Genomic DNA, 26,200 nt, shown 5'->3' with positions numbered 1-26,200 from the left:
TTTCATCAAAACCTACTTAGGCAGGGAATGACCATGTCTGAAAGCAAGGCTTGACCTTTAATAAAAATCAGGCATGACAATTAAATTTGGAAGTCATAGACCCAAAGTCTCTCTAATGCTCTACTCATGACCATCAACGTTTTTCAATTGTAGAGCATCAATGCATAAGACCTGAATGCAACAGACCTAGGTAGGTAGCAGAACATCAGTGTTAGTTCCGTTTAACTAGAAAGACTCTGTGCATAAAAGATGAAAGGGGATTAAAAACAAAAATGTCAGAGAAACGCATAACTTCATAACATCTCCTGTGTAAAAGCAGCAGTAGATTTAAAATTGTTCATATAACACTACAACATCAGAGAAAGGTGATCTCAAACACTAAAAAGGCCATGTATGTAAAGCCAACTCTTCTTCCCAGTTTTTGTAGCCAATTATACATTCTAGAAGCATTTTTACTGAGGTCATATTTGTATGTCAATATAAAAATAAATTATAAGTAGAGCTTATTCACTAGCTTTATTTCCCATACAGTTTAGAAAGAGCATTCAAATTTAACAGTTACCATACGCTTTTGGCTAGATTTATAAGTAGATATATTCAAAAATGCTTCCAGCGAACCTTTTTGAAAATATCAAATTAATAATAATTGTAATAGAATATAGAAAGAAAAAAAAAAAAAAAAAAAAACAGCTACAATAGATTTTTACTTTGTTTAAGCTATATAGCTCTCTCATGACTAACTCACTAAATTAGAATAAGAATTAAAAAAAGAGTTGCTACAGTAACAGATAAAGGAATGCACAATGTATTAGTTATCAATGCTTTATTATTGAAAACAAAATTGAAATTCTCTTATCTGGCACATAAACAATTATTTCTACAAAAAAAGGAAAGCCTACAAATCTGATAATTTATACAAATAACAGTTTTTCAAAAAATAAAATTTTAATTTAGTAAACTTGTCTTGTGCTCTTCTATTTTTTAGCACTGTCTGCAATAATCCACCATAAATCCCTGAGCAGAGAGACATATTCTAGACATGTTTCAAATTTATCCCAAAAGAAGAAAGTTATCAAGCCCAGACCTATATTTAAAAATGTATTCAGGGACATTCTTGTTAAATTTACGCTAGTCTCAAGCAAAAACACAAGCATGATACTGCATCAATTGAGTGTCCCCCCTTCCCTCTTGTGTGCAATGAATACAAGTTACTAAACAAGAATGAGTACAAATTGAAGGAAAGATAACATAGTAAATGAATGATTAAGACCTAGTAGCCACTGAAGTTTAATGGCTGTTGAGCAAATTAAGCTACAAGATACCACAGTTTTACACTGGGTTCAGTCACATGTTCTATCTGATTTATTTCTATATTTTTTCCAGAAAAACAGTAAAGGAGGATAATAAGTTCAGCTACTATTGTGTTCTACCACTAGTTTCAATGATAAAGTAGAAATTCAACTTTTGACCCTTCAATTTTGCTTTTCCAGCCAAAACATTATTTGAGAAAAATTTTACACATTCCACAAAACCAAACAATCTTGCCCCTCTGGCCCTTCTGGTAGGCCAGTTGTGAATTTAGCAATATGATATTTTAGTGAGCAAGAGGAAAGAAAAGGAAACACACACGACTATATTTTCTTACTACACGGACTTTGAAACAGCTACTCCCCAATCTATTTCAACACAGATTTATATCCAAGCTTAAGTGGAAAATTATCAAGAAGAGTAACTCAAGTGTCCCCTTTTCCATTAGGTACACATACTAACCACAAAAAAAAATGCAAGGAAAACAAAATAAAAGAAATAGTAATACTCAAAGACTACTGTGTTAATGGCAGGTAACATTGCTGCAGTCAAGTAATAAATAAATAAATACAGCAAAGTATTCTTTTCTACGGTTTTGTTGGAATGGTGCTCAACAGTTAAAAAAACACCACCAACAACAAAACTTTCTCAATACAGAGCTTTTAGCAGAAGATCCTGAAGAAGCTTCAGTTCAAGGTGCTCTACCACTTTAACATTACATCTACCTTTATGAAATGAACATTGAAGCAGATACCAACAGGTCATTAAATGAAATGGTACATTTTCTTATAAGCAATAATACTTATTCCAAAGAAAGAAAGCATTTAACAAATGGCCTGAAGGAAAAAAAAAAAAAAAAAAAAAAAACTTGCAAAAGTTTCAATACACTGCAATTTAAAATAAATTATTTTTACACTTATAAACTGAAGAATAAAACAGTAACTAGGCCAAATCATTCTGAACCAGAAATTAACTGAACCTCACCAGAAGCATACTTAGATATTTGACAGCTCTGCTGCTAGCACATGTCAGAATACAAACAGAATTATAGTATTTGGTTAGACTCTGAATAGGTAATATGTTTTTAAAACACCACCACTGTGAAAAGTAACTGGCAACCACTGTTTCACATTTCTCTTGACCTACGTGCGCTATTCTACGCATAATCTAACCCAGTCCCTATTTTCTAGCCTCAACAATGTATTATTACATTCCCTTCTCTCCGAGTTAATCATGAAGTCTCTGCAGCATATACAAGCAGTAATATTTTCAAATCTCACTTGGCTGAATTATTGCAAAAATATTGGATGCAGAATCTAGTTTAAAGTCAATCTTATCTGACAACAATGTAGAAAGATTCAAACATCTTTTTTTTTTTTTTTTTCCTTTTTCTTAAGATGACATTCTGACCATATTCAATACCATGGCAAATATCAGTATATCAGTCTCACTCATATTGCTAAGTCAGGACAAATCACACCTTTGGACTTTTTTGTTTGTTTGTTTTTAGCTTCTGCATACACATATGATTTGTAGATAGAATATGATAGAATTTGGGTAATTCCTTGCTCATTCTGTCTAGCCCACTGCCATTTGACTGTGCATCTCAGAAGAACTGCAACTTTTTTTTTTTAATAAATTGAAATAACATATATACTCTCACTAAACAATTATGACTGTGCCATCTAAACACAAGTGACAGGTTTAAAAAAAAAATAATTGGCCATATAAACTGTGAATTAAGTGGTCTTAAAGTGAGATACAGCAGCATTAAGACAAACTGCAAACACACTGGATTTAGTAGGCATTTTAATGAGTGTCAGCAAAATACTTTAACCTATTATTACCACTTTTATTCCCATATGGTTTAGTGTATACTGTACAAATTTCCTTTAGTATTTCTATGACAGTATACGTTTCAAGTACCCACAGAGTAGTAAGCAATGTGGGATTTGCAATGATTTATCAAATATGCCAAGACACTCTCTTTTGACTGCTGTGGTTCTAAATCTTTTTGTGGGCTAACACTGAAGTCCTTCATGAATATCTCAGTCTCCCTTTTTATTTAGAAAAAAAAAAAAAAAAAAAAAAAAAAAGCAGAATAGCTTCTCCTAGCAGCAATCAATCAAGATCTCTGATCCTTGCAGTCAAGTCCAATGAGTTCTCTGATCAGACAGCTGTATGGAAGTTCTAGTTTGGGTTTTTAATCAATTTAAGACACAAAAAAAAAAGTTCAGAGTTTTCTGTATCATGTCTTGGCTGTCTTTAAACCTTGTTTCTCCATGATATTCCACAATTTGCGAAGATTGGACTGAGTGATGACATCATCAGGTTTAAGTTGAAGAGCAAGGAGGTAGTTTTCTTCAGCCTCTTTCAGTTTACCATTCAGATGAAGAATGGCTCCAAGATTCATTAAGGCAGCTGGATACTGGTACAAAAAAAAAAAAAAAAAAAAAAAAAAAAAAGGGAAAGAGAAATATTAAGAATATTTTCAATTTTCTTTTCAGACAATCTTCTTCGACTTAAATTATTCCCTTATGTTTGCAGACTTTTCATGGAAGCAATTTAGCAATTTAAGCAAATAGAGATAACAAGAAAAAGTTTCTGAACAGCTGCTGTGTACTTTGTGCTTTAAACAGATAGAGCTCTGGTGTCTACAGACATAGACTTCTTTCTTTAATGAGAAAACACAGACCTCATAAAGCTTTACATGTGGTAATGTCAGCATAGCACAGTTTCCAAGAGAAAATTAAAGTAGTCCAAGGGTGGATTAAAGACAGGAATTTAATTTTAATTTAACTCATTGCCAATAAAGAGTTTATAATTGGTGGGAACAGTTAACACACTGGAACTCATCCCTTCTCTTTCTTAATTATAACTAGTAGAAAATACAATCTGTTCTCAGATTCTAAGGTTATTCAGGAGTCCCAGGATATCCATTTAGATTTAGGCTGTGGCAATTATTCCTTTATGAATGATTGAATAAAATTAACATGGTGGAAACACTATTTTAATAACAAATATTTGAAACATTTATAGCAAATCTATGAGAAAGCTCCATACATTACTAACAAATATTCCATCTTTAGCTAAGACAAAATGCTCCTTGTTTTAATTTTTAAATCCTAAGATTATTCCACCATGAAATAAAAGGTTTTACATGATAATTGAACATGACTAGTTACTAGAGCTAACAAATATTACAAGGGCAGAGAAAGCAGATTTATGAAGCTGAAGACAGCAGTCTAACCTTCCTTTTTGCGAGTACATAAGGTCTTCACATGCTAGCGAGAGCAAAGTATTTGCCAAACCAGTACCTTGCATTTCAAAGAAAAAGGGGAAAAAGGATACTAGACAAAATTCCCTATTGCCCCCCTTCTCTGGTCACTATCATTTCCGATAAACTTCAGGAGCACTCACTTTCAAAGTCACACAGCTTTGCCTCAGAGGATAAGACAGCACTCACCAGTTTTCTGATCAAATTGCAGTACTCAAAACGTGAAGCCACATACAAAATCAGCTTTAGACTGTTAGGAGTAAGTTGAGAAATGCTCTACAATTCCTTCAGTGAAAATAACTTCAGGAAAATATGGTAGGTAGAAGGCCAATGACATATTCACTAGGGATAATCTCCCAGACTAATGTGGTAATGGGAAGTCGTCTGGATGAAGAAGACTTACCTATGTTCCAAACCTATCCACTAGCAAATTAAATTCTTATTCTTCTTGTTCAAGCTTCAAAAAACAAAACAAAACAAAACAAAACAAAACAAAAAACCTGTAACTCATGCCCCAAACCTAAATTTTGCAGTGGAAATGTGCTCAGAAAATACTTTACTTTTATGTTCTATGGATATTTCATATTTTTTCACCTTTCTTCCTGCTTCTTTTCACCTATTAAAATATAAATCATAAAAACTGATAAGGAGAGCAATGCAACAATTTTTCAGAACACATGGTTTCTGGAGTTTCAGAATTAGGCAAAATAAAATGAGTTCAACCCTCCCTATTGTAAACCTCATAATGCTAATGCAGTCAAATATGAAGATGTTAGTTTTAGATTTAACTTTTCTTGCTTAACTCTGACAGATTAACTCCCTGCCCTCACCCCAACTCAGATACTGCCTTCTACTATAAAACAGAACAAAAAAAAAAAAAAAAAAAAAAAAAGCAAAACCCAAAATCCCCAGATGGATTTTATGAAGAATTTCTGAGTTAAATACTCTCCAAACTTTCTTCTTCAGTCATATTCCACATAAAGAAGGAAAAGTAAAAGTAAGCCCTTGAAATGTAATCTTTGCTACAGACAACACATACCAGCAGCCACATTACCATAGTTTCCTCATAGCGGTGTCAGTAGTACACACTATTTTATAATGGAATAATATACTCCTTAATTACAGAAGTTCTGAGTGCTAATTGAAATGATGCAAGTGAAGAATGATAGGCAAACAGCTTCACTGCAAATGGATGGCTGTCTAAATATCAACATTTTTATTAGTTTAATTTTAGATAGGAGATTTTTTTGAGAGAATTTTCTGTACATTAGCATAAGTAGGATGGTCCATACTCACTAATTTTTTAGTCATCTGTCTGACTAGAGTTTGTGAATCAAACAGCTTTTTTCAAGAGTTCAGTCATTGACATAGTACTGTTTTCTCTCTCAAAATATAATTCTGTGCAGATGTATGTAGCTAGACAAAGATTACAACAGGATAAGAACTAAAAAACTTAAACCTAGAAAAACTTGTATTAAATAAGACACATTAAAATATGCTCATTTCTAATTTTATAACATTCATAAACTTATTGTGTGAGAAGTAACATAGTTTTCTAATATGGATTCCAGAATTCCTCTCCACTTCCTTCGCACATCCCTGAAGATATTGTATGTGTGTGGTACTAATCAAGTACTCTAAAGAAAGTCATATATTTAAGACTGTACACCTAGCTAAGAGAACTCTTCTGCCATCATGTCTTTAAATCAATACACCATTTCACTAGAGCAAGCAACAAAATTATATAGAAAAAAAAAATAAACCTTTTAAATAAATGTGAAAATTTTCAACTTATACTTATTATTCCTGACTTTCTGGAGACAGCAAATTTTAGGCCATTAATGCTCTAGGAAAATGTATCCATTGCAGTGAAAATTCATTTCAAGTAATCCTACAAGTTCACACCAACTCCTTCATGTTTCGGAGGAGGAAGTCCACAGGATAGCTGAAAGACTGCTCCTTGACTTTTTAGGGCATCAGCCATCCTAGTACCTATGGCATATTGTAACAGTCGCAAGAATTTTGGGCGACTGAAGGATTACACATCAGCGTCATCACTCCCTGATAGCTATAAATGATGGTCTGAGGATAGAGAGCAAAAGACATTTGCTATAGTTTTTCTTCACATGTATTTTCTTTTATTAAAGACAGCTGATTAAACTTTTCAGTACGTGAACAAAGGCAGCCAGCAGCTACCAGTGCAATAACTGGGGACTTGTAGCACTGTATAACAAATGACACCACCTACTACTTCAGAGACTTGAAAGGAGGAACAGGCCTTCTTTCATTTCCTTTTGGAGACAGATGCTTTACATCAGAAAAGCTGACTGGCAATTCTATCAGGGTTATAAATGCTATCTTTTATGGTTTATTGGAAATTATTCTCTTTATTAGCATTTTTGTTGTGGTGTGCTTGTTTCCTTAGTGTGTTTTGGAATGGCAGTGTAAGTAATGAATAACAAAATAACAAAAGGCATGAACTCAGTTGCCTGAGGTGTTTTTGGTTTACATTGATGACAGTTCTTTCAAACTTTCTCCATACCACCAATAAAATAAAATAAAATACACGAATTAAATTATTTTCTAAAATGCATTTGGAATCCTCAAATAATTCAAAATAATCTGTGTAGTACTTCAGGATTACACTAATGTAACTAAGTACCATATTGGACCCAACAACACAAAGAATCTTTCCAACACAGTTGATGAACTAGTATCTTGTTCATAATCTCTGGCTCCATGTATACCTAATGTCATATCAGAACAACACTCCCAAAAAGAAGTCTACTCCTATATATGCCTAAGAATTTATGGAGAGAAAAACAAATACAGAAACAGAGTCTAGTTCAAAAACAGCTTTTGCGTGGCAAGTATGACCAAAGAACAGCCCAAACACAAGCACTGAAATCTGAAATTCTTTTCCCCAAAGTTCTGCTTAAAATGACCTTCTTTGCTTGACACCACGGAAGCCACAGTGACAGATTCTGAAATGGAAATACATTTTGTTGCTGCTCAGGTAATTTTAATAAAAACCATGCCAGCTTATACTCCAGTAGAATAAAAACTGCAAGCTACTTCTCACTTAGCCATTTTATAAGGTCACTGAAAAGATGTTGCCAACATTCCTCTTGCTCTTAGTGAATTACTGTAGTACACGATCTTGTAGATGTTTCAAAACAAACCCAGGACTCTAATGAAAACTGTAATCAGCATGGCCAACCCATCAGAAATACACAGGTTAAGTGTTTTGTTTTAACAGTGCAATTAAGGACCCTTATTCTCTTAAATGTTCTTGTTGAGTAAAGTTTATACTTAAAGACACAATGTCACATGAACATTTAATTCCAGCACTTTTGTGTGAAAAGAAGAATTAAGATATTTCTCTTTGATAAGTGAAGATACATAGGTGATACAATAATGGCTGAGTAGTGAAGCATCACAGTATTAGTTGTAGAATGGATCACTATGTATGAAAGCAAAGTATGGTGGACTGTTTCATCTTATCAGTGGCCATGTCACAATGTGTTGTAATACCTTTTTTATCCTGTTACAGTGATGGCAAGAGTTTTTACTTGAACTTTTATTACTGGTGTTATTGCTATAGCACAACATAGTAGTTTCTGAAGCAATCAAAATGTCAACATTTTTTTTTATTGCTAAAGATAACTGTGAAAAACAGAATAATTTAATGGGTGGCACTTTTGACAGACCTCAAAACATCCAAGTAAAAACCATGACCTAAGGGTTGCCCAAGATGTAAGCATACTATTCTAAAGTGTGTGGGGGGAAGGAGAGGAAGGGGAGAGGTATATAGAGATAGTGGCTTCCAACTGGATCTTACTCTCTACTATAAAATTATAGAGACAGAGTTACACATAGAAGTAGAACTTTTCATAGGAGTGAGCTACTGTTGCCAGACAAGCCAAGTGCCAGTTATTGCTTCCAGAGATTCATGTTTTCTACCTGGTTCTCTATGCTCTTTTATCTCTTAAGAACTGCAGTTTGCATATGCTCCCTCTGGTATTTTGTTCCAAACAGCACATAAATCACAACTAAAACACCTATCTCCAGTAAGCTGTCTGAGATGACAATAGTAAATAGTCTAAGAACAGATAGCTTAGTGGAAAAAGCATTCTGGAAGAAGATGACAGAATGTATGGCAAAATGTTATGGATCAAAGAGAATGAAAATGTATAAAATTCATAGTTGAGGGAGATTTCCTGCATCATCAGCCCAGACTGCAAAGCACTCAGTTCTATTGTAAAATAAAAACATTAGCTTCTTTGCAAACTCTCTCGTAAAATGGAAGAATGCTATGCAACTCCTCCTTTACGACAGTTAAGTGCACACTTAATTGCAAGTTTGCCCGTGAACAATTTCTGCAAATATGCTTCTGTGTCAACAACAGCTTTCAGCTTAAATAGCGAAGATGAGAAATGGAGAGAAAAACATTCTCCCTGCAAGTACTAATTTGAGTAAATATTCTGAAGAGCACAGTTTCCACAGTTGCATTAGTCAGAAATGGACATAAACATCTCTGCTGTAAAGGGAGCCTGCATCCCAATCTAATTACTGTGAGGTTAACTAACATACATAGCTACATAAATCTAACTAACAGCAAGCCTGGGCCCTAGAGGGGAGTGGATCCTTGGATTTAGTCATCGGGTTTGAGAGTATTACATTGATAGTAACTCTGACAGAGAACAGCCTTAGTAATTTACTGATATTCCTTTAAATATATAGTCTTTATTTCATATTCTAGTCATATTTAGTTCACCAAAGTGGCAAGTTATTAATCTCCAGATGAAAAGATGAACACCCTCAAGAAAAAAATAAGGACATCAAAAAACAAAGCACACATACACAAAAAAAAAAGCAGATAGGAAAAATGCACAGTTTCTGTTGAATAACATTTATGCAATAGCCTCAAATCAGGATAATGTACCAAGGTAATAAGGCAAAAGTAAAGACCATCACTTGGTCACCTTACCAACTGATGGTACTACATAAACGCTAGGTCATATATTTTTGTTTTGTTTTGTTTTGTTGTTCTTCTTCTATCTTTATTTATTTTTACATTTGGACATTTTCATCTGGACATTCAAAGCAGATGATGCTTTTACGTGTCTGGTGCAATGAGAGAATATAAGGCAATTGTCTGTAAGGATCTAGTCTTGTGTGCTTTTGAACACTGTAGACTTTCCTGTCTAAAATCAAAAGCTCCAAGATATTTATACCTAAAACCCCAAACTGGAAAATGAAGGATTGCTCCCCTTCCTAGTCATCAATATCAGTAAGGAAACCCACAGTTGTGAGTTGGAGAAGAATTCTAGACTTGGCACAAGGAGGAACATCAGCTGGTCTAGTTTGTTTCTCAAATTATCACATCAATATGGGGCATTTTATCGTCAATTTTCTGCAGCCAATGGAGATTTTTTCACTCCATGTTTTCTTCATATTAAATTCCATAGAATACTCCAAGTTTTAAAAACATAGCTATCCAAAACTAAACAAGTGTATGGAGATGTATGTTGCATCTTTTTGCTGAAAAGCTACCTACCATTGGCCTTTATATAAATTCAGAGTATACCATTTTATAAATGGGCAGGTTAACAAAAGCCTTTGTTACAGCTGGTAAAGGTTGCAGATAACCGTGGCAGCTTTAAAAGTCCCATGAAAGTGTACATTTGTAATTTCAGTATATCTAGATTTTTTATCAATGGCCATGCATCCATTGCTTTGATTTATGCTTAAAAAAACTCCTAGTAATCACTCTCAGTTTATATAGAAACAGCGATGGACATTTTTGGATAACATACTTGTTTTTCCGTAATAAAAACTAAACAGGAACATACATTATGAGTATTTAATATTATGGTTATATTAAAAATAAATAAATAAATAAATAAATAAATAAATAAATAAATAAATAACTCCAGGCCTCAAAATGTTTCTAATTAAACTTTGTAGCTTTCCAGAATAAATGTTCTCATCAGTCTGGAATATGATAATCTTACCCATTTTTCCTAGCACTGTATGATTCCATAAAAAAAAATCATCAGATGACTTAATTTTTGTTTATAGAAATCCAACTGTGCTCTGATGCCTGCAATTTGATCATTTTAATACACAGCTATGATTATGGCATAAAGCATTTAACAACTCCTTTACCTTATCTCACACGAGTACCCTGTGTGCTAATTAGAAAGTCTGTTCTCAGCAAGTCAGAAACTTGCTGAACAGAAATGTAATCTGTACTACCATACTGACAAACAGAAATTGTTTAAAATCTTTCAGTAACAGAAATTTGTCCTATTAAGAAAAAGTAAAGGTATTTTTAAATGGAGTTAAATATGTTAGTAAATATGTACTTTTGCATGCACTTTCTTGCTAAACCTAGGAAAAAAGAAAAATAGATAGCTTTGTGTTACTGTTTAAAGACAGATAAACCACTGCTAATTTAAAAGAAATGCCAAGTGTTAAAACAAAGAATATACCCTACTTTACCCAGTGGCACAAACACAGGGCAGATTAGAATAGCTGTCCTTATTAACACAGTCAAACTGGCTAATCCTCAGGGAACACTCCAGTGTAGAGATCATCTGATCTCTAAAATGCTTTAGGTTTCACTATCTCTGTGCATGCTGCCAGCTTTTCGGAGGGAAAAAAAAAAAAAAAAAAAAAAGTTCAACTTTTTAATGCCAGCTTTTTCTTTTCACAAAAAAAATAAACAAACAAATAAATAAATCGATCAATCCAATAAAGTGTTCCTGGAAAACAAAAATGACTGCTGAGAACAAATGCATCATACATCTATTTTTGCCCAGATATTGATCAAATACATCGGTCCTCAGGGAACTTTGCATAGTTTTTCAAGATACTACTCACAGTCACACGAAGTATTGCATTATAACTTCCATTTTTGAGTAGAATAGCCAACTACCAAAATTTCAGAAGGAAAAGGAGCTCATTTCTGGCCTCGAAAATTTAATTAAGCTCTACTTTAGTCCTAATTAAAGGAATCTCAAAATCACAAGTTTTCCACGATTTTGACTCAAGATGTTTAGATAAAATGTTGTGTCAAACAAGGCTTTGCACCTTTGGCTGACAAGTGCAGTCAGCTGAATTAAACACTTAAGAACTTGATTAATATGAATATTGCTGTATGTTTTCAGTACTTTTATTTAGGTATTTGCCGTTCAGTATTTAGGTATTTGCCATTATAGAGTAAAGCTTTCAGACACAGAGTGTAAACCATTATATGCAACTTGATAGATTTGCTTTAAGCACAAGGAAAGAGAATCTCAAAAATTTATTTAAGGGTTATAACAGGCATATTTACTATTAAGACAGCTCAAAGAATTTATTTATTTTTTTTTAAATGTTATATTAAAGCATTACAAAAACTGGAAAAAAAGGAAAAGAAAAACAACATGTATAAGGAGATTGTTAGGCATTGCAGCATGTTTTAGGATGAACTTTGTAGAAATGGTTTCTTTTGACTAACTTTCCCAAGGCAACAAGGAAAAAAAGAAGACCACGTTTTTCGTCTGCTAGTAATAATTTCATTGGCAGGAAAGTACAATTGAAGTCTATTTCTTGAAGTGATACAGTGTTGATAGCATGTTTTATCAACAGTATATGAAGGTATTTTCAAATTGTTCAAATAAATGCAACTTTAGCACGTCAAAATGTTACCAAGGCAATTTTACAAATGAAAATGAACTCTGTAACTTTGCAAATAAATTAAAAAACAAACAAGCAAACAAAACAAAAAACCTCTTGAGATGATGTATTGCTCACTAAACTATGTTTTTCTTTAGACAGTTGACAGAACTGAAAAAGTCTGAAAAAATGTTCATGAACAAGGTTGCATATCTTTTTTCTTCCCTTTTGTCCCCTTTATCTGGCTCCCATCACTTTCATGCCTGTTATATAGAGCAAAAAGGATTTGCTCACACTCTGTCTTGACTTTAGTTTTATCCACAAGAACGTGAGAGTAGCTGAGAAAAGAGGCACACACTATAGGTCCTTTCAAAAATCCTGAATTACACTGTTCCATATAATTCATATGAATTCATGACTTACTTTTTGGCAGCCAGTAACCTGCAGGTGTTCCCTATATACTATTTAGCAATTAAATCTACAGTACATATTAAAATTATTAACTTCCAGGGTAAACGCTAGGATTTAATTTTGATTCTTGTAGCTAAAAGATTTTAAGACCATCGTTTCTAAAATACAGTCTTTTGATTGCTAATAGTGAGACCACTGGACACTAATCACTTGCTAGGCTTTTACAATATTGTGACTTGTTAAAAAATAGAGCTACTTTCTGCGAAAGCAGCCTTATTTGCTATATCTAATCCATGACACGTATATTTGCAGTGCTTTGTAAGTAACATCAAAAAGACCAGTGGTGGACCTACACATACTATTCTGGAAGTTTGCTCTTAATAATGCATATGCCAATAACTGCTGTTTAGTGAACACAATCTTTCCGTATTCTTCAAACTCCATTAAGAAATGTAAACAACATTGCAAATATTATATTCTTATTATAAAAATGTTTAAGTATTTATTTATTAAAGCACAGGAGGACAACTAATATATTTGCAGAAATAGCACCTAGAATCATAGTTCAATGCCTGCCCCTGAAATTCAATGTCAGATATTACTCAATGAAAGCAGCTGCTTGTTCCAAACTGCCCCGGGGAAAGTCCTTCACAGACTGGAGCGGAGAAGAAATGCCATCAGAAAGTATTTCGTTCCTCTGTTATTAGTAAAATAACCAACTTGTGAATTAATTAGCAAGAAACTCAATCAATGTGATTATTAAACAGATTTTTTCAAAAAGAATTAATGAAGGGTTGTGTGTTGATCTTTTAAATATGATAAAAGTAAATCAGATAATTATGAGTATTTTAAAGCAGTCACAATGTGAAGAAATAATGCAGAGAACTACCAGGTCACAGTAACCTTCCACAAGATAGCTCCACTATAAATACATCAATCATTCACCCCATGGTACCTAAGAGTTATACAACAAACCTTCATATGGATTTTATTTTTTTTTATTGTAGTTTTTTCTTTTTTACTGTTGTTGTTACATGGGAAAAGATTTCTATTTTCTTTCATGCTGCAATCATTTTCAACAAGTTTAAGGCAGCCAGACACTGAGGCAACTGGCACCGTTACAAATCATAATGTCAGATTAAAGTTACTTAATGTTACAGGAAGACAATCTTTACTGGAGCACCTGAAGAATTAGTAAAACTGCCTCAGCTTAGTAACAAAGCTGTTCATTAAATGGAAGATATGTTTCAAAAGGGTAGGTACACTTGAATGTGTACTTGCTCTCCAGTAAAACTAACTGTGGTAAACAAAATCCATGTAAACACAACATGCAGAGTTGATCAATGTACAGTACTCCAGAATGCCTCAAGAGAAAGTGACTATTCTTTGGGGGAAACTAAAATCTACCCATCCTTACTGTGCCTTCTCCTTAGCAGATATCTCGACTGTAACTTTTCCAGGGAAAAATAAATTCAGACTGGTATTGAAGTTACTTTTAATGACAAATTACAAGAAAATGACATCAGGTTGCAAACTCCCACCTGTCTCCTTCCTAACAGTCTGCAAAATTGTTCACAGGCAAATCTCAGACACAAAACAGTCCTATTGTTGGGCATTTTTCCCTAGACAATCACTTATGTATGCTATGAGGAGGAAAAAACAAAAGCAGTTGCATCAAAACCACCTCATGAAACAGAAACGCGAGTTCTCCAGAACTTGTGGGGAAAATAAGCCAAATAGGATAAAGCAACCCACAACTAAATATCCTTCCTAGAATAAGAGATACATCAGAATTATAGACTAGGAAGAAAATTAAGAAGTTATTTATTGCAAAACATCCTACTGAGAATGTAGTACTGCTGAGTTTATTTAATGAGCATTAAAATCAGTTCCTTATCGGTTCTAATTGCATAATAAATTCATTGCATTGTTTCCAGAATTAGTACTAGAATACTCTATTAGGAAAAACCTTGCTGGATTCTCTTTTAATTGAGTTCAAACAGATGGTTTAATTTCTGAAATGCTAATCTACTGCTGTGAGTTCTATATTTCATTGCACTTTATTTTTGATTGACACCGAGGGCTACATTTACAAGGCAAAGCTAATCTTGCTCTCTCCAGGAATTGATGAAGGCAGCATAGTACCCCCCGCTATATCACTATAAGCCTGTGAATCACAATCAAGTGCACAGGTCTATCTGTGATGTATCATTTTTAATTCCGTAATTTCAGCAAAGACTGTATCTTTACAAACTACTGTCTCCCATCATCTCAAAATGTGATGAATCCTTTTATTTAAATCAATCCTACAATTCTAGGCTGTGACATCCTATTAGTTAGTTTCACAAATCTACTTTTTGAATTATTCTGTAAATGAAGTTTTGAAGTTGAGTATGAGCACAATCACTACACTGTTATTCTCATACTGAAAAGTAACCATAGAAAAGTTATTTGTCGAGAAGGATGTGGATGAAACACTAGATGAAACTACTTTGACCTCCAAGAGACAGGTGTAGCTGTTGCACATCGTTTTTTCTTCAAGTAATTTTGATGGTGAACCAAATGTATCTATATACCAGAAAAAGGCTTCATATTTGCATAATGAAAATGCACATAAAAGCATAAAAAGAATTTGCTTTATAAATGTGAGAAAAGCATTCAAGCTAACTAAGGCACAGACCTAGACAACTTCTGAATCAGGGTCTTGACAAGATAAATGGTTCAAGTATTATTTGGTATGAGAACGTCTTCTCTTTGGAGAATTTACAACCTATCAACTGAGAATTACAACCATCCCTTGAGATCAATGATCTCAAGAACAATGTTATGCATCTAGGTAGCTGTCTGGAAAAAAAACCACCGCCTATACCTTAACACCTGGGTGATTAACTTCAGAAAAACATTACTGAACTAATAATAAATTTGCATAATTTTTGTGGTAACATGGTCTTTTACATGTTGTACACTTAGATTAAAATTTTGAGTACAGAGGGCAACAGAGGTTACAATGGAAGATACATGCATAAAACAAAACACTGGTGTGTTTTTTTGTTTGTTTGTTTGCAAAGAAAAGACTACCAGCAGCTCTGAGCCGCAAAAGAGACTGCCACCAGATGTACTGAAAACGTTATACAACCTAGATCCTAAGTGAATAGCACATGAATCATCAGAATTTCTCTCAAATTAAATGTTAAGCACAAAATTACTGTTTCAACAGTTCTTGGTAAGAGTATTTGATGACTTAATGAATTGGTAAAGGTTAATGAAATTAGAAAAGAGGAGTTAATATACAGTTGCTTATTTCCAACACTTCTTTCCCTTGTTAAAGAAAAGCATGTCTATATATTTTACAGTTCACAAAGATGAATGACTCAGAAAATATATTATGGCAATAATTAGACTGTATAAGGACTAATATTTATGGGAAATCTGCAAACATTTTCATAGCTAAAAATGAAAAGTACTCCAAATTACCATGACAACGAGATTTTAACTTACTTTGTGGGGTATTTCTGGGTATGCAAGCTTGCTGTTTGAAAAACTTTACATTAAGATGAGTTGATAGTAGTTTACATAATTTTACTTGAAGAAACCAGGAACTACAGACCCCAATTTACCTCTCACATGGGAGAAACAGAGAAGTAACTTTAAAAAAGTCAGTGGTGCTACAGAAATCCAATGTAAGCAGAAAAATCTCATACAGATTTTCACTTCAATCGTTCAGAACTCATGCAGACAAAATGCTTATAAGTATGTATAATGATATCGATGTCAAACAAGTTATTCTTCATGAGAAATAAAAAGCAACATAAAGACATTTTTATTATAATTCCCAAGTTCACCCAATACACTGAGTGGGCCAATTGATCTCAGATATTCACATGTTAAACTGCTTGTATAACCAGAAGAGTACAAAAGTACTTCCTATTATCTAACTCTTATAAGACAGAAGCAAACAATGACATGATTTCCAGCTTCCTCCCATGCATCTTACACTATAATGGATAATATCTAGAACCAGATTTAAGTATTCCATAATCACCCACAAAAGTACACTCAATCTTTGTTTTCACAGAGCTGCTAGCAGCATGCATGAGAAAATGCACATAGAGTATTCTGGGATAAGGCTGTAAAACATTTCATGTATTTCCCAAAGGAAATTTAGTGTTTTCCACAGCTGAGTAAGTTAGTTTTCAAATTATACAAATCATCCTGATATTGTGCTTCAGTATTACAGGTAAATATCCCCAATCCAATAGCCCATGTTCTTTCTTTGTCCCCTGACAGAGATCATTCGGATGAGAAATGCTATGTGTTTGTTTTTTTTATGTTGGTGTTTTTTTTTTTTAAATTTGCCTTTTTATTTAAAAAAAAAAAAAAAAAAAAAAAAAGATGGGAGACAACAATGTCTGCTAAAGTAAGAATACTTTAAGATTCAGAAGACTGTCGAAACTGCTGACAATTGTGCACAATGAAAAAATGCAATGCATCTATAAAATATTTAAGAGGACCGTGAACAAATGTAAGTTTTGTTCAAAAGAAAAAACACAATCTCCTCCCAATAACTGGATAAAGGCAACGTACCTGCCTTGCACTTAGCCACAGACAAAAAAAATGAGTTGAGTGTAAGGACCTGTAATGGATGAAGCACCATCACCACCAACAAAAATTTGGGCCCAGATCCCAAACTACATTTAAAAAGCTTTCCATCTCATGAGGATCAAAGAGAGAATATGCACTGATAAGCTCCTTACATGGAGAAGCGTTGCTAATTCTACGTAAACGGTGAAGCCCCTTTCTACCTTCTGCTAGGCAGGCTGACATATGTCATAACTATTCTGATATCAAATCTTGGACGCAGTCTTTTTTCTGTCAAAGGGGACATTCCACCCAATTTGCAGTAAACAGAAAGTGCTCTCTTATGCTTTTGACATCAGAGAGTGGTATCCTCTTTCCTCTCAGGGTGTTCCACTGTCTCTTGTCCCAGTGAAGCTGATTGATGCTTAAGCCTCCCACCCCTTTAACTGTCCAAAGACAAACCATTAAGTGTGCCATCTGGAAGCATGGTTCCCATCAGTCATGCCTATCTTCTCATTAGGGAAGCTGTGGTACACTTTTTAGTCTCTAAAAGTTTTGCATGCCCTATAACAATCGATTCAGTCTTCAGAAAGCAACAGAGCAGGAAGAGAGGAAGAACTGGATCCTGGGAAGTTTTCTTATTCCTCACACCTTCAACAGGAAAGAAGAAAGGAGTAATTTTCAGGAGGCCAAGACTGTTGCTGCGCTGGAAGGAGTCCACAGCTATTCATATCACTGAGGCAGAAAGCTTGGCATGCTTGAGAGGAAGCTTTAAACAATGCGAGGCTTAGCAAAACTGGTGCTGTGAGGGGAAAGCTCTGCAGCCCTGAGCAAAGGGGCAGCTCAGAGGCAGGCAGGCAACCAACAGAAGCTACATCTGCCCTATATGGCTCACTTTAGTATTTCCTGTAAAAGCAGGCACAAGTCAATGCCTGACACGAGCTATTTAAAAATAGGACCCTGTGCTCATTCCATGGCATCAATATTTGAAAATAAAAGATGACTGTGTTGTCATTACTTTGAATAAGGAAGTAAACAAACAGAAGAACATTTTAGAACAAGGATTCTTAGCTGAAAATTGTCATGAGTCTTCTGAGACCCAATGTAGAGTACTGCTTTCAGCCTCAAGACCCCCAGCATAAGACCGACATGGACCTGCTGGAGCAAGTCCACATGAAGGCCAAGAGGATTATCATGGGGCTGGAGCACCTCTCTCTATGAAGACAGGCTGAGGGAGTTGGGGTTGTCCAGCCTGGAGAAGAGAAGGCTCTGGGGAGACCTTACTGAAGGGGAGCCTATTGGGGAGCCTTCCTGAAGGCCGCTATAAGGCCTAAGGGGGGACCTAAAGGAAAGCTGTGGAAGGACTCTTTGTCAGGGAGAGTAGTCATAGGACAAGGAGTAATAGCCTTAAACTAAAAGAGGGTAAATTTAGATATTAGGAAGAAGTTCTTCACAATGAGGGTGGTGAGGAACTGGATCAGGTTGCCCACAGAATCTCTGGATACCCCAACCGCGGAAGTGTTCCAGGCCAGGTTGGATGGGGCTTTGAGAAACCTAGTCTGGTGGGAGGTGTCCCTGCCCATGGCAGCGGGTTGGAACGGGGTGGTCTTTAAGGCCTCTTCCAACCCAAGCCATTTTATGTTTATGCTTATGTCATTTTATGTTTTATTGGTAATAATCTGTGGTATAAAAATCAAATATGTATTGTTTCTGTAGATGACCATGACTGCTTTATCTGTACCATGCTGCTGAGTACTATGACAAGACAACCCATTTAGGTTTGGATTACAGGTACTAGGTAGATTTTCTTAAATGAGCTGCTGGAGCAATGGATCCATTGCTGGTGAGGGATTTGCAGTATCCCTGGAGCAGCACAAGGAGAAGACCGGAGCTGGTGAAGTGCTGAATAGTGCCTTACCAGTTGAGGATCAGCTGCAGACAGTTCAAGAATCAATGCTAAACAATCTGCCTACCATCACCAGCAGAACTAACATAGCAGGAGCTCTTAAGAACTTTATGAAAATTCACCTTGGTGAAAACAGCATACTGGTTAATGATACTGCTTAAATACATTAAAGCCATCTTTTCACATTTACCCAAGCTAAATAACAGAATTACTAAACATTCAGGAGAAAGTCAAATAAGGAAATTTGGCACTGAAACTCCGAAGGAAGAAAATCATGATAAAGCAGGATTTGGTCACATACATTTCAAGATAGATGTTGGATTTTAAGATATATGCACTCTAGGAAGGCTATTTATTTTTTGAGGTCTTGCCATAAATAAAAGGATATATGCCATACAAGGCACCAAAAGCATTTTATCTATAAGAAGGCTATAAAAACATATACTCAATTATCTGGAAATCACTAGTGTCCTTCTTTAAACTGTTGGACACTTTGAGGTAGAGCTTATTGTAAACTGGAGCCTTTGACACTAAATCTGTATTCCAGCATTGGGGGGGAAAAGTAAGCACTTGTAGCAACTGCTTTTTAATATGATATTGTGTTAACTGACTACATAAACCATTCAAGTCAAGAAATAGTTTAGTCCCCCACACTATGATTAAACCATCTAGTTGAAATTATATTTATTTTGCTTATAGGTACATTTCTCTTTTCCCCCTCATTCTATGTGTGTGTCTTTATGTATGTTGTTACAGTAAGACATTTAATCAAGCCCTTTTGAAGTGGTAGAGTGGAAACAGCTGTTTCTAACAATGTGCCGATGATATGGGGCTTAAAGCTGTCATGAACTCCAGACTGCAAGCAGCATTAATATGTGGTTGGGATGGCAGTGACTTGCAGGTCATGGCATCTCCTTGAGGAATGTTTCTAAGCCAATCAGCTCAAAGTGCTGGCTCAAAGTCTTAAGGCTCTGGTGAGCTCTCTTTCATTTAATACTCTTGAGGTCACACTTCAAAGTGCCTTTTCTTCTCAAGAGCCATTGGCCATATGTAGGGGTTCTAGAGCATCTTTTAAGGATTGGTTGCTTCAAGTTCAGACTTAAAAAATTAGAAATGAATTTCCATTACACAAATGATGTCTTAAAAGTTCAATAACAGCTGGAGCTTAAGTCAGTATCTCACATTCTTGTAAAGAATGGTAGTTTAAAGACAGTTTCTGCGTGACTGATTTTTCCACAACAAAGGGAGCATAAAGCTCACATTACAGAGTGCCTAACAACTTGTTAAAACAATTGCATGATTTATGAACATTACAAGATGAAGAGCACCTAGAAACCATCTCTGAGTACAGACTTTCCTCAGCAATACTCCCACTCAGAATAATCACTGCATACGTCTTGCTGTTTAAGAAACCTGCACTTTCATTTCTTCATGTAATTGCATTTGTTAAAATTAGACTAACATGGTAAACATACATCCAAGCCAACACTGCTAGAATGAACACATATGGGCTTCTCACTGCTCTAAAATGATTTTGTTTTGACCATGGTAAACACACGCAGTGGGAATGCATTTTTCAGAAAATATTCAAAAAAGATCCAGGCACTAGGGAAAATAATCTCTCTAGGTTACCTATGGAGTCGAAGGAGGAAAAGAGAGCCCTGGAAGAAGTGATTCATAGCAAATAAAAGTAGACTCATTCTCTGAATTTCTTCCTGGATTCCTCCTTAGCTCCCCAGGGGAAACTCAACTTTGTGAAGTCTACTTGGAAATAAATAGACAACTTTGAGAATGCTTGCCTCTTCAGTGAAGATTAAGAAAAACAATTCTCTTTTTCACAGAAGTACTATATTCTACAGAAAGTACCGCTCTTCTGAAATTTGACTGGAAATTACTTTCATAGAAGATAAATAAACATCTACTGTAAATACGGCCAATCACAAACATTATTGAGAGAATGTCTAGGTCTAAACCCTCAATAGCACTAGCTAGATTTGTTTTTAATTTTGTACCCAAACTGCATTTCAGCTGCTGCTGCTGTTATACCAAAGTGTTATAATTCTTTTACACTTTGTAAAATGAAGGAGTGTCCAAAAGCAAAGATGTTCAGGAAGTGTGTATATACATATATAAATTCACCTGTGCTGTGTTCAGCAGTTCCTTTACCAGTTATAGCATTTTGACAAACACTTTATTCATTGTAATATGGCTTTTCACAGAGAATAAATAGTATTTTCAGTATTTTTCAGTCCTATCAGAATTAATTCAATGATGAATTAATTACCACCAACACTACAACAACATAATAATCTATGTGATGTTTGCTTTCTTAAAAAAAATGGCTTGCATGTTTCAGAGAAGTTTCATTCACCAGATTCAACAGGTACTATCTCAAGCACACGAAGGAGGAAGACTTGTAAAACAGACACTTTTACCATTTCATTGTTCTAGGAACAAGGCTGACCCATTGCATGGAATGAGGCTTCAAAGATGCTGCAGTATTTTCACTGTGAGGGAATGTAAAAACAGATCTCTTGGCAACTAATATTAAACAGATGCACGCAAATGTATATATATGTAAGTATACATATGGAATTTTGTATGCATACATCTGTGTATTATATTGCATTCATACATCTAGTATTTGAATTCTGTACAAATAAATGGTTTCAGACTATTAGTGATACATAAAAAAAAAATCCTTCAGTAATATATTTTACTTGAAATTAAGATATTTCTTTAAGATCTTGACTCACATCATTTTGTTGATTTTTCATAAGGCACTGAGAAAATACAAGGGCTGTATCCAAAATAACAAATTACACTGTGGGCAGGGAACATTCCAGGCCATTAGAAATCTATTATCTACATTTTCAATACATAAAAATGGCTCCTACACAGCTCTGGACTGGGCCACTGCAGTCTCTCAGACAGTATCTGTATGCACTGTGAGAAGCTGATTGGCCTGACACTAGAGACTAGTCCCGGACACATTTAATTTTCCAGTATACACATTGCAATTGAGCACACAGGATTTTACTATGGCCAGCCAATTTGAATTCTACTCTGCCTTGGAAAGACCAGGAACTCTATTGTCACATCTGCTTTATATTACTTACTACCTAGAAAACCTCGTTTGAGTGATTTCTTTTACCCTTTTACCCATTTGACTTTCATTCTTGAGATACTGCCCTTGTACAATCTTCTCCTAACAGTTGATGCTGGCAATGAAAACTGATACATCTTGTCCACTCTGCACCATTGTAATTATTATTTATGAGAAGTCATGAAACATGCATATTATGGTTAGCCACAGAGTTATGCTTTAGCACCTTGAAGATAAAAGTGAATTCCTTCTTAAAGGAAACTCAACAGGAGTTCCTGTTAGATTTAAACTTAAAAAGCAAGATTTAACTTTTCTTCTGATTAACTAATAGTATTTAGATGCTAAGATAAAACTATTTCTAAACAGAGAACAATTATTTTAAGGTAGAATAATGAACTAAGAATTACAAGCAAGGCTGACCTTGTTTCCAAGAATGCTTGGAGAAAATGTGTTACATTTTTTACATTAAAAAGAAAAAAAGGAAAAAAAAAAAAAAACACTAAAGAACCCTCACAGTTGACAAAAGGAAAAATAGACCCTTACCAGCAAACAAGGAATGGTGGGATGGTGGGATGTTTATCATTCCAAGGAGGAATGATAGGCTAAGAAGGAGGCTATCACCCTACCTCCAAAATACATGTATTTTATACTACCAGTAAAATAACACACTCTTATGCAAGATGATAATGTTCTTATAAATCAAAACAATTAAATGTTAAAATCACATTTTGCTTTCAATATGAAAAATACCTACAGCCAACAAAAGATTATTCAGACATAGCTTCATAACCTTCTATGAAATTTGTCTTAGACAGATATCTCTATACTAACAAGTGGCATAGCACAATAGAAAGGAAAACATTTGGATGCTAAGGTATCCTTGGCCATGAAATGTGTGTTTCATTGGTTTTAATTTGGATTTCCTCTGGGCTATCCCTATTAGCTGCTGGGGTACATGTATACTGGATGCATCTTCTCGTTTAGTTTCCTCTCACAGAAATCCCATTCATATACAACTAATCCCATTCATATACTACTAAGTGATGAGAACCAGAGTGCAGTAAGTGGAGATGTCTGTGAGATGTGCTTCAAAAGCATGCCATTGCTCTGAACTGAAATGCTTAAGAGGATACACTGAGCTTTACCCTTCTGTTGACTTCCACAGTACAGTGGTGCTAATGGTGTGTGCAATGAACTGGAGAGTCAAGCTAAACAAGTGCTGATTCAATAAATATCTACGTTAATAGACAGTTGCTATCTTTTGGTCTAAAATGTAATTTCACAAAATACAAATTAAAGGAATACATAGACTTTGGAGTTGGTTTGTGTGTTTTTGTTTTGTTTTGTTTTTAAAGAGACTGTGAAAATGAAAGTTTCATATGAATAGGTTACTTTATTTTTTTGTATTTTGTTAGCTTATTTTGAGTTTTAGCTAGTGTTAGTTTGGGGTATTAGGCACCAAAATTCTTTAGTTTTAAGACTGTATTCTTTTGCCATTTTTTTAAATGAAAATGCTAACCTATTTTCAAATTAAGCACTATAGAATTTCACAACAAGAATGTGTTCTGTACTTGATACCTTCAATAGACAAAGTATGAGGGTTTAAAAATAATTTCTGCCCCATTTATATCCATGAGTGGTGTTTCCTCCCAAAGTCCAAAGGTAATTGGAAAGAAATATAACATTGAGTAATAAATGGTAAAAAGAAAATATTTTATTACTTTAGTTCCTGATGCAATAAAATTGGTAATGAACTTTATTTTTTTTTAACAGGGTGCTCATATATTCCTACATATTTCCACTCCAAGGAATAAGCATTTCTTTACTTCAAGGAATAAGCATTTCTTTAAATCATCTTTAAGTCTGTTGAACAACAACATTTTCCACAAGTTCCTGACAGAAAAAAAGGCATAAATGTATTATTTAAAATGCCTTAAATAGTAGATCACAGAATAGCCTTTCATTATCTTGTTACTAGCGAAAATAGATGGAATTAGGAGAGCTTTCCAAACTTGACACATTTAAAAGTAGATAAATAAATCTAAATCTATAAATCTTTTTTTCAAATATGTGAGCCAAGTATGACTTGTTGCTGGAATACTACACTAAGATAACATGAAAGTGTACTGATTGGTCTAGCCAATGCATGACTTTATCTGACCACCCTATAATTGACCATATATGATACAGGCCAAGAAATCAAACGTTCCAGCACGAAGTCCCTCCTCAGCATAAACAGTTCAGCACTACAGCACATTCATCAGTTTACGTAATAGATATCATTGAGAAGGTACTTACATTAGGTCTTAATCCTGCTGCCATTTCATAATATTTCTCAGCTTCTTCATTAAGGCTGGCTTGTCTACAAGAATACATATATATATATATATATATAATTACTCTTCAGTTTCCTTGGGTTAAAAACAAACCAACAAACATACAAAAGCACACCTAAAAATACTGCAACTATTCCCCACCATTTAAGGATATTACCTTAACAAATACCCAAAATATCTAAAAGATTGTAGTTCAGCATATCCATTTCATCTGATGAACCCTCTTTGTGTATTATATTTTCTTCTTAGTTCTGAAAAGGTACATAGTTTTTCTGAAAATTAGTGCACACTGGAGAGAACTTCAGAAGGCTAAATGCTCATCTGAGGCAAAAGCACTGATGTACCAGTCTTTACCAGAGGAAAACCTGGTTTATTTTTTGTAATTACCCATACTCTAACAGTAAACCATTAAGGTACATGTTATACAATAACATAGTTCATTTTTTTCTGTTTCTCAAAGAACACTGTTATTCAAGAAACCAAATACAGAAAATACTACTTCTTAAAAATAGGTTTCTATGATTCAGGGAAATCATTTATATGAGTTCTCATTTCAACACCTACTCACATCAGACCAAGAGTGGGTTTAACTTATACATCATAATGCAAGCGAATAAGATGAGTCTCGGGGTATCTGAAGCACTATCAGCCCACCTCTTTTCTTTCTCCTTTCATATAGATGGCGCCTACATTCTCCTAGTAGTTTAATTTTTATGCCTTCGTTCCCTCACTTTTAATTTTAATGCATTCAAAAGAATGCATTATGTTGCCAAAGAAATCCAAATGCATTTTTTTTGCTCAACAGGCCCTTTTTACATTGTCTCTCAAACTCCTGTCTACTTCTTTTGTCTCTACCTTCTTAAACTCTCTCAAAATTTTCATTGTGGCCACTGGCTGAAGGAGTATCTCTCAATCACATACAAGTTATGAGAAAGACGGTAAATATGTAGGAACAACTGGCAAGCTACATATCTTTTGCTATTGCTTTGTCACAATATTGAAGCCAAGGAGGAAAAAAAAATAGGGAGAGAGAGTTAGCTGTCTTCATATAAGAGATCTTGTTTGTTATGTGATTACAGATGCATTTGTATGATACAAGTGAAAAATTAGAAAACAAGGATAAAACAGACCAGGATGGATTATTATTTTTACTTTTTCTTCCCCTTCAAAGAACAGTAATTAGCTGAGAATAAGTCAGCTGAGCACATGTATCTGGAGATATTACTTTGTTAGTTACATGTGATGTTTCACGTGCTTTGTTGTTCAGTGATCACATTTTGTTCTAATTTTGTATTCCCATCCACTAAAATTTTAAACTTTAGCCACATTATACATGATAAGCAGTTATTTCCAATCAACATATTTTAACAGACAGTTATTGCTCTTGGGAAGAGAAAGGGAGGATGGATAATTCCTTTGAAGCTTCTCACATACTTCACATGCAGCCTGAAACCACTTCCTGACTAACAATTTAACACGTACAACCCAGTTGATACCTGTTAACTGTTTGATATTACTTTGGACATGCATCTTCAACACAGTGGTTGCTGTGGTTAAATATAATTGAATGTCTAAAAACACTCTTTTAACGTGCTTCTGTATCACCCCTGAGG

At 34.6% G+C, this 26,200-nt stretch overlaps 1 protein-coding gene across 1 annotated transcript in view; it reads right to left on the bottom strand.

The window, feature by feature from the left end:
• Positions 1–821: 821 nt before the first annotated feature.
• Positions 822–26,200, bottom strand: part of TMTC2 (transmembrane O-mannosyltransferase targeting cadherins 2) — a 255,410-nt gene continuing 230,031 nt past the window's right edge. Inside the window, exons 11-12 of the mRNA XM_084306356.1 lie at positions 24,550–24,613; positions 822–3,736 (exon numbers count right to left, since the gene is read on the bottom strand). Coding sequence (XP_084162482.1) covers positions 3,557–3,736; positions 24,550–24,613 — 244 coding nt within the window. The 3' untranslated portion in view covers positions 822–3,556. The remainder of the gene's footprint in view (positions 3,737–24,549; positions 24,614–26,200) is intronic.

This window comes from Netta rufina, assembly GCF_964035555.1.
Source record: "Netta rufina genome assembly, chromosome: 1".
In the NCBI taxonomy this organism is placed as follows: Eukaryota; Metazoa; Chordata; class Aves; order Anseriformes; family Anatidae; genus Netta; species Netta rufina.
Note: the sequence above shows the minus strand (reverse complement) of the source record. Positions and strands in the feature narration are given on the sequence as shown.